The 9868-nt window shown below is 43.0% G+C and overlaps 1 protein-coding gene across 4 annotated transcripts in view; it reads right to left on the minus strand.

Moving 5' to 3' along the window:
- PPP3CC (protein phosphatase 3 catalytic subunit gamma) overlaps positions 1-9543 on the minus strand; it is a 67706-nt gene extending 58163 nt beyond the window's left edge. For all 4 annotated transcript variants that reach the window (XM_056860513.1, XM_056860511.1, XM_056860512.1 and 1 more), the window contains exon 1: positions 9338-9543. In XM_056860513.1, the coding sequence (XP_056716491.1) occupies positions 9338-9392 (55 nt within the window). In that variant the 5' untranslated portion in view covers positions 9393-9543. The remainder of the gene's footprint in view (positions 1-9337) is intronic.
- Between the last annotated feature and the right edge of the window lie 325 nt (positions 9544-9868).

A 9868-nucleotide genomic window follows, 5' to 3' on the forward strand; every position in this document is an offset into this window, starting at 1 on the left:
AGTGCTGCCACAGCAGCACAGCCCCAGGACGCCAGCTTGGCGTCCAGCTGGTGTCCCAGGGAGCGTTCCGGGGGCAGAGCCGCCTTTAGGTGGCTTCCTAACCCCCTTCAGGCCGGGGGCACCCCCCTTACCCTTACTTGCATTTACGCCATTTTTAGGTGGCATAGCCCTGTGGAATGCTATGCAGCGGTTCCACGGGGCTTGCAAGCAAGTGCAGCTTCCCGGCTTCAGTGGGGGGGGGTCTGAATCCTCCTTTGGAGGTGGCACCACTGCGCTGCCTCCAGCGCAGCCCCTCCCCTCAGGAATGGGCTGTTAGAAACTATTTGTTCTAACACTAGCCTATTAACTTTTCCATACAACTGTTTCAATGGTGAGAATACAGTAAACCTATACTTATTAATGGGTCCTTGCACCATTTTACAACTGCCACACCATGACTGTCGAATTTTCATAAATATATGGATCAATGTGTTTGTAAACAGAAAAGCTGTTTACTTGCAATTTCCTCTGGTGACATTTCCTATTGCTTTCTTCTCATTGGCTGCATTTAGTACTAGTCTCTGGGACTTCTTTCCCTTCAGTCAGATGATTAGAGATGCTTGCTGTTTGGCCAATTTCCTCTTTTCAGCTCACCATGCTTTAATAGTTTACCGTTTAGAGATTTCCAGCTTCTGCTCAGGATGTTTTTGAGTAAAGGCTGAACAGACATCATTTGGAAGAGTAATTTGTAGCTTCACAAAGAAAGTACAGAATCTAGGTTTGACACAAAGCTTCTCAGGTCAGCAAACAAAGGTGAGGTGGGAAACACGTCCAGTAGCAGGGAGATCTTTAGAGCATCACACACATAACATTTCCAGACACTTTGAAGAGATGGGAAAAGACCCAAGGATTGCACTCCCAAAAAGAGATGAAAAAAAGAAAATTGAGGGAGGGGAATATACATGCAATACACATATTATTATCTCACTTTTCCTCTAAGGAGCTCTGAGAGGCATATATGAGTCCCCTCCTCTCTTTTACCCTCTCAAGAATCCTTAAACAGATTCTTGAAGGAGTGTGTGGTTAGCACAAGCGAGCTTCACAGCTGAGCCAGGATTTGAACTCCACCTGGTCAGGGTCAAACTAGATGTTACGGCATCCAATCAGGCCCTTGAGGCATTTTAAAATGGCCAGGTTCAGCTCTAAAATGGCATCATTTTAGCAAGTGTCACAGCAAGTGTCATAGGAGCTACAGACAGTAGTAGCTAACCCAAATGCATTTTTAGTTTGTACGCCATTCCATCCCAGTACATAACCTATCCTTGCAAAGTGTAGCAAAACTCAGTCTCTGAAAGCTCTTTCACTTTGAGCTCCATAACCATCAGAAAATAGGTGTGCATAAAGCAAAATTAGCTTCTCAACTTTTTCTCATGTTTGTTTGCTCAATGATTGTTCATGTTTTCAAGCATTCACTGGCTTTTGCAAGTGGCAGAAGAGGAGGAATCTGACGCATATAAGAATAAGAGGCCATGCCAACTTGTAGGTGCAATACACTTGGCAGACTCACGTATTTACCCGTGCTTGAAGACGTTCGGTATTCCACAACATTTGGAAGTAGTTTCCTAAAAGCAAGTCCTAAGAAGGCTGATTGTTTAATAATCTAATCAAATGCAGGAACAACACTATCAGCACTAACATTACAACCATTAGATAGAATAGAGGAGGAGGGTTTTCCTCCTCTTCTGATCCACATTTATGGCTTTTCCAGTTCAGAACACATACATTGAAAAGCACCCTCTGGGCTTCACAGTTCTAACTGAACAGCTCTTCTACTCTTTAGCAGAAGAGTTGGTTTTTATATGCCGACTTTCTCTGCCACTTAACGGAGAATAAAACCGGCTTACAATCACCTTCCCTTCCCCACAACAGTTAAAACAACCTGTCTGGAATTTTTGTCATAGAGTATACAGAGCACAGGTGACCATCTTTAGAGCAGAACACTGGATGTGACTCATGGGGATTCCTTCTAAGCTTCAATGGAAAGGTTCCAAAGAACCGTATGACTCCTTCTGCACAGCCAATTTATTATACTCTTTGTCCAATGAGCTGTTCTTTGGTAGAGAACTTAAGGGCAGACTTAGGTGTTAAATTGGCATTTGCTGAGATTACAGGAAGGTGTGTGGGCACTTACAGGAGAGGATCAGAAAGTACAAATGGAGCTTAACTTCGCCCAGGTCTGACAATTGTCCTTTGCATATCTCCCTCTTGTCTAGCCTTCCCTCAGCCAGACTTGCATCCAGTTTCAGAGCCTGGCTAGGGGAGAGATTTACAAAGGAGAATTGGTGGAAAAGGGGAAAAGGCTAAATATTTGCATACACAAACACACACTAGCATTATGAGGGAAACAGGAAGCTCAGTGTTTCCCTTGTAATATATAGTTTCACCCAGGAGTCACTGATTAGCTCAGGGTCACCCAGTGAGTTTCACAGCTGGGCAAGAATCATCATCATCTCCTCCTCCTTTATTAGGCATTTATCACACCATAGTTATAAAACAAAATCACAAAAACCAAACAGTCTATAAAACTTTAACATTAGCAGTAGCTAGGCAGGAATCTTCCTAGGTCTCCACAGTACAAATCAACACCCTACCCCCTCATATTGGCTCAAGGGGACCTTGGACTTGTACCTTCAGCAGCTGCTCTCTTCATTGTAAATTACTTTGGATACTTATGGGGAGTTTCAAGAACATACTGGGATACGAAAAGGGTCTCTGTTCAGAAAGATCAAAAATCCCATTAAGTGTATGCAAGCCCTCTGATGTATCTAACATAGCCTTTTGGATCACCTGTTTTTCACTGAGGTGTGTAGCAATGCTCCTTGAGGTCTGGAGCAAACTGATTTACCATGGGGCCATCCCTAAAGGAGATACGTCTCCACTTACAGAAGGTGGTACTGTCTGCAGTAATTAACTTCCTAACTTTTCTCTTCCCACTGCAGCCTCAAATGACCTCCAGAATGCTCCTCTGGGGAAACAAAAGATCCCAAGAAAAACATGGGGGGGTGGTTTTGAGGCAAACGTCATCTATTAGCAGAAATTTTCCGTAAGATCCAACCCACTGTGGATAAAAAAAATTCAGGTTTGAGAAAAAGCTAGTTCTGCAACAGAGCATTCTGATTTAGGATGCAAAGGATCCTCACCTACTCCCTGGAAATGCATAAGACTGTCTTACTTGATCATGGACAGGAACCCACAAGAACCCCTCAATAGTCACTTGAAATTAGAAACTTGCTGCTGTACAGTTATTTGGTACATACCAGCAATTCTTAAACTCTGTTGTACTGCAGAGCACTATTCTGCTTTGCTTGCAGATAATTTGCATTACAGCCATCATGTAGGAGACTGTATGACAGGTTTACAAATTAACATTTCTGCACTAGCAAAGCAGCAGCACTTGGAAACATAGACAGTTGGAGCCAAAGGCCTAAAGCATCCACATATAAATGTGGCAGTCACTTATAGCAGTCAAATCTTTACAACTAATAGCACATTTACAAAAAGCCACAGAAAGGGTTAACTGACAGAAAGGTTCTAAAAATTACAAAGGACCCAACTATTAGTACAATCTACAATTTTCATACATTTTGGAAAATAAAGGTATAAATGAAAATGCTACAACCTGAGACCTTTTAAATTACAAATATGTTTGGAGTTGTTGCAGCACACATGTTTATTTGTTTTTAAATTATATATCCCTGCAGCTAAAATGATCTTTCTAGCTCGCTGGAGAATTCTGTCAAACCACTTTTTCCCATAATTTGAGAACTGATACCAAATCTGCATTTCATGTTTTATAAACATAAGGGTTCTACACACTGTTAAAACAGGCTACACTGTACAGTGCTTGTAAAACAACAGGACATTACATAAGCAATTATAAATTTTAAAGTGTTGTTGCTAGTCACGACACTAGGAATCAATGCCAAAAGTTAGACAATCTGCCATGTTTAGCTCTACTGTTCCTTGTGGCCCTAGATGAAAGTTACACTTCTATGCAATATAATTTCTTCCGAGAAATAATATAAACCTTAGATTAAGAACCTACCTTGACTTAACCAGAACACCTGTCAAGATATAAATTTTTGCATATAAAATCTGTAGCCAGAATATTCTCTACATTAATTTCCCACCTCACTCCAGAACACATGCCTTGAAACTGAAAACCACCCATGCAAATGACTTTTTCTGATGAACAATTCAGAAAATATTTTCAAAAATTACAGTTTCACAATGGAACTCTGAGGCCCAAATAAATGAATCATACGATGGACGATGTAATGCACCAGAAGGCCACCCTTTAAGATGAGGCAACACTGTCAGCCAGTGTGGTATAGTGGTTAGAATGTTGAAATGGGATCTGGGAGAACCAGGTTTGAATCCCCACTCTGCCATGGAAGTTTACTGGGTGATATTGAGCCACTCACACCCTCTAACCTACCTCATAGGGCTGTTGTGAGGATAAAGTGGAGGCGAGGAAACAATGTAAGCTGCTTTGGGTCCCCCACTGGGGAGAAAGGCAGGGTATAAATGAAGTAAATAAATATTGCTTTTGTCTGTAATTCTCAAAAGCCTGCTTATCTTTTCCTCATGTAGCAGGCAGTTTAATTTTTTTTTAATTATTTAAAGAATTAAATTATTTTATTTTATCACACTACCCTGTGAGTTATGTTAGGCTGCATAGCAGTCACTGGCAAAGGTCAACCAGTGAGTTTGCTGGCTTAGCGCAGAATATAAATGCACAATGTCCCAGCATGTCACTACTTACTGGACCTACTGGTTCTCTTCTGCACCCCATATGAAAAGTCTGATTATGCAATTATGTCATACCATGGATTGTCGAAAACTTTTGCAAGGGCATGCAGAGTCACTCTAGGTTGAACATTGCAAGTATCACCAGCCTGCAAGTATCATCTTGCCATGGGTTGGATATTGTTGAAGTCACTGACTGCAAACCATGGCTGCTACAATATTTTCCTTACCTGAAAAAGGGTCACTATTAATGGAAAAACACCAGATTCATAGGTGATGCACTTCTTAAGCTTTGTATTTGAAAAAGTAAAGCACACTGGTATTAACATCTCCCTTTACTAAACCCACTGTAACGGGCTTACACATCTGGCTAACGCTTTGCCTTCACCAGCTTTGGAACCATGCTAGAGTTCCACCCAACCTAATAAATGATTTGGATGTGCTCCTAACCTAATTTATGCTACTGACCAATGGAGGAGAAAAATCTGCTTCAAGTTTGTTCTTGAGTTGCTTTCTTGTATCCAATGTTTGGCAAGTCAGGGATCTTTAGTATCCAATTAGCAAGAATTAAATCAAGGACATGGAACCAATTTAGTTCAGAGTTAGATCCTGAAAACTTCCATAGAGATATTCCTCAAAGTGGTTAATTGCATTTGTGATCAAGACACTGGCAAAGCTATATACCAATCACCAGAATTCAAGTTGGATAAGAGCAATGTTTGGCATATGTGATTTGAAAGGGGCTCCAAGTGGATTGGTTGGACGAACAGTTTTAATAAAGGTTATAAACACCACAGTTAGGAAGAAGTTTAATGATGCTTCAAGCTAACACCATACCAACTAGAGTTAATATTTGCACAGGCTGTGCAGAAATAAATCTATGGACCAAACTCAGCCTTTTCATATTTAATAAGATGGAGACATTTGCAGCACAGGAAGTGATCAAAGTGTGACTCTATCTTCAGGTCTCAAACAAAGCACGGCAAATACATTAAACTATCTTGCAATCATTTTGCTTAAGAGAAATAGAACAGCAGGCACCCAAAATGACTTAAGGTGGGATGTGCACTGGAAGGGGAGTTAAGTCTTTCACTGTGCTCACCATCGGAAAAGGGGAAGCAGCATAAGGAAACTTCTGGATCTCAGACACTGCCTCAATTGTACAGAGGCAAAACAATCCACGTAATAAATCTACCCAGGGACTAGGGTCCTGAAACAAACTCAAGTCTACCCATATCTACTCAGGCAATCCTATTACAGAACCTAATAACATCAGCCATAATTCTGGGGGTTCATTCTCCTGTTCACCCTTCAATATGATGCATCCCATATCCTGCCAGCAGTACCCTTCTGTCCATACAGATGAAAAAAGAATAAATGGACACAGATCTGATATACATAAAAATGGCAATATCCAGAAAGTGATGCAAGAAGGTTTCAGTCTCCCAAGTCCCTTTGCTACTGGCCTGTAACTCACTATCCTTCAACAAAGGAACTTCCAAGAGATCCTCCAGCATGAAAATGCCGATCTAGAATTTAACCATTTCGGATTAAGTACAGACCAAGAATTTCTCACCTTGTACATGTGTTAAATTGGCATAGCAAAACTAAGACTGTAAAAAGAAAAAGTAGCTCAGTAGAATTAGAAATATTGTATTGACAATTAATACAGCTGTGAATGATTACTGCGCTTATCTTCTATATTTGATCCTGCATTTCATGGCCCCTTGGCTTCACTATTTAAAGATTATCTCTGTATTGGGGATACTATTTTGTCTGATGAAAGGTATGGCTCAAATATGCTGTGAATGAAGTAGGGTTAAACCTGGTAAAAAGTCTATTTGCCAATGGTTACTTCTAAAAGTGGTCCTTCTGATTAAAGGATCTGTATTAAATCCTTTCTATTGATTGTCCATACAGCACTCCAAGATGTTACATTTTCCTCCCTCCTTTCCTCTGAGGGAACATTTTGTGTTCACAACAACCCTGTGAATTGGTTAAACTGACTGAATAGCCCAAGGTCACTTCACAGCTCAACCCAGATCTCCCCAGCCTACACTAGCATTCTACCTACTATATCACACTGGGGGATTTGCTGGCTCAAAGTTCATTCTCTTTGCCTCTCCACCACACTAGCTCTCAGTGTAGGAGGCCACTCATAAAATCGCTGAACACAGATTACGTCAGCTCTTACAATTTCTTTGCTGTTTGTCACACAATCAATGTGAACAGGGTCTCTCTCTTACCCCCCCAATTCTACAATTCTTCCAACAGATGCTGAAGTGAGAGTTCAAAATCTACATTCATAGCAAAAGTACATATTCTTCAAATGAACCTTGAATTACTACTACTCACAAGTTTGAAGCACAACTCCCAATATAAACCAGTACAAAGGGAATGGGGAGAATCTACCTTTTCAGTATGTCTCAATTTGTTCTAGGAGAATACATACACACAGCTCTTCATTATGGTAAGAACAGAACTGAAGCACCGGAAGAAAGAGAGTGAGGGTCTATAATAAAAATGCACATGCTTTTTGAGGATGCCCTTTTATCAGAGATTCGGCTCCTTTTGACCTAACAGTAGCCTTACTCAAAGACTTTGTGCAATTAACAATGATTTAACACAAAATTCACTTAAACCACAAATGCCAGGGAGCCACTATCTTTCAAGAAAATACACAGATCTAAACCTGGGCATGCAACACAAAGGAAAATATCCAGACCTGGACTAGAAGAACACATAACAAGAGGTTCAGAGGGATGGGCAACAACTTTCAGAAAAGATATTTAAACTTCTGTAATTTGACAGAGGTCTAGCTAACACCTGTAACAGAACAAATTGAGGCCAAGCTGGAAGACTGTAAAATTACTTCATAGGTCCAAGTTCTTTTGGCCTTCATAATTGCTGGAGTTGTTTATCTTGAATAGCTAGGTGCTAAGTGAAAATTTAAACAAGTGTATAAAACAGATCTTCTCCAATTCACGGGTATGATAGACGGCACCAGATTAATTAGGACAGCTAAATCTACATTGTAAAAGCCTTCCACTAATCCAATGGCTCCTCGATTAACATTCTGCCCTCATGCTTATTAACTACGTCCAGTATCAACAGCTATTTTAAAACAGCATGTGCCATTTCAGTCAAACAAACTGGTGGACAGGGGACCAAGGAGATCACCAGTCATTTGACAGACAAGCAAAGGGAATAAAATCAGAAGAGTTTAAGTCACACAGCTGCTTCTTAAAAAAAAAACATTGAAGTAAGTCCCTATGGGCCACAAAGAGAATAAGGTAAATATGAAATACTTGGTAATGAGAGATACAATGTCCCCATCTCAAGTACAATCAACTACACAGGGCAATCGTATAACCTCAAGAGGAAATAAATTAAACAGTTTACAGTTCCTAGAGTCATTTTCTGCTTATCAGACACACAGCTAATAATTTTATGTCATGTGTGGTCTCTTCTCTACTGACAGCATAAACCTATGGATGACTTTAAAAACTGATCAATCAAATTCATGGAGTACAGGTCTATCACTGACTATAATATTTCCATGACAACCAATGGAACCTCCATGTATAGAGACAGTATACATCTGTATATGAAATGGCTGAGAAAAACAATAAAGGAAGGCCATCACCTTCATACTCTGCTTACAAGCTCCTAAAGACATCTGGGTGGGCTGCAAGAACCAGGATGCTGACCTAGACAAATGCAGCACAGCAACTCTAATATTTTATGGAGTTCTCCAAAATCAAGCCCTTTGCCTCCCCATTTAATAGACACCATCCTCCCAGAAAACCACACACGCATGTACAGAAGAAAGCCAAAAGGGACAGGTCTTTGAAATTTTCACTGTCATAACACAAGGCTGTCATCATTATTCACCCTCAATCCATGCATCTCCTCACTCCAACGTCCTTTCAGGACCACAGATTCCTCCTGCACCCACAGAACTAACCGTCCCATTTGTCTTGGCAATGCAACTCGGTCTAACCTCTCTCTGTCCTGAGGCTAAACAGAGACCACCTTCCCTTCCCAGTCTCTGTCACTAGTGCTCTCTCTTACACACGGAAACGCACATTGCGCTCCCCACCTACCAATGAAAGGATGCCGCAAATCGCACCCCGCGTGCTTTGGGTCTTCTACAGACCCACCCAATTTGGTCCGCTCCCACCGAAATAAGAGGATGCCCCCCTATTTCCCGCCCCATGCAAAAAAAAGGATGGGCTTGGCTTCCTTATAAAATCCATTCTGCTTCACTGAAACGGGATGCTACGGCCGCTATTCATAAATAACAACAGTTGCGATATGAAGGCGGATTTATAGAGCTAATATCCACTGAGCCTCTCCCACTCCGCCTGAGGGATGCCACGAGATGTTTCCGCCGCCACCATCATACCTATAATAAAACCCACCCCCTCTGCAGCGATTAGGATAAGGGTGAAGCTCGGGTCGGCGTCCCCCTCGATCCCCTCCCCCTCCCCGCCTTCAGGTAACGGAAACCACCCCTCCCCCATGGCCGCCCCCGCAACCCCCTCACCCTTCACGATGCGCTCCGTCGTGGGCAGTTTGACGCCCTGGCCGCGCCCGGACATGGTCCCGCCTGTTCCGTCGGCTCCCGGGACCCTCCTGCCTCCCCAGGGGAGGGGCCGGGACTCCGGCGGCGGCTTAGCAGGCCCAGGCGGCGACGGTGACGGCAGCAAAGGCGCAAGAACAAGGGAATCCTCTCAGGGTCCGGGCGGCGGCGGCGGCTCTCTCCACCCGAGCCCCCCGCGCCCGCCCGCTACCACGCATGCGCCAGCGTCGCGACTCACTCCCCCCCTCCCCTCCTTCTACGGCACACAAGGCACAAGCTGTCAAGGCCGCCGTCTCTTTGATTGCAGGGCGCAGGCGCGGGCACCCCCTCATCCCCCCGAGGCCGCCCGCCCTCCCACTTCCACCGCTCGCTACGCATGCGCCAAGCGAACCTTTCCTACTCCGCCTTCCGTGCGGTGTGATTCGCCGTCGCTACGCCTGCGCGTGGGAAGAGGGGGAAGGGAAACTAAACAGAGGCCTACGCTCCCTTCGGTCA

Source organism: Euleptes europaea, chromosome 14 (assembly GCF_029931775.1).
Source record: "Euleptes europaea isolate rEulEur1 chromosome 14, rEulEur1.hap1, whole genome shotgun sequence".
Taxonomy (NCBI): Eukaryota; Metazoa; Chordata; class Lepidosauria; order Squamata; family Sphaerodactylidae; genus Euleptes; species Euleptes europaea.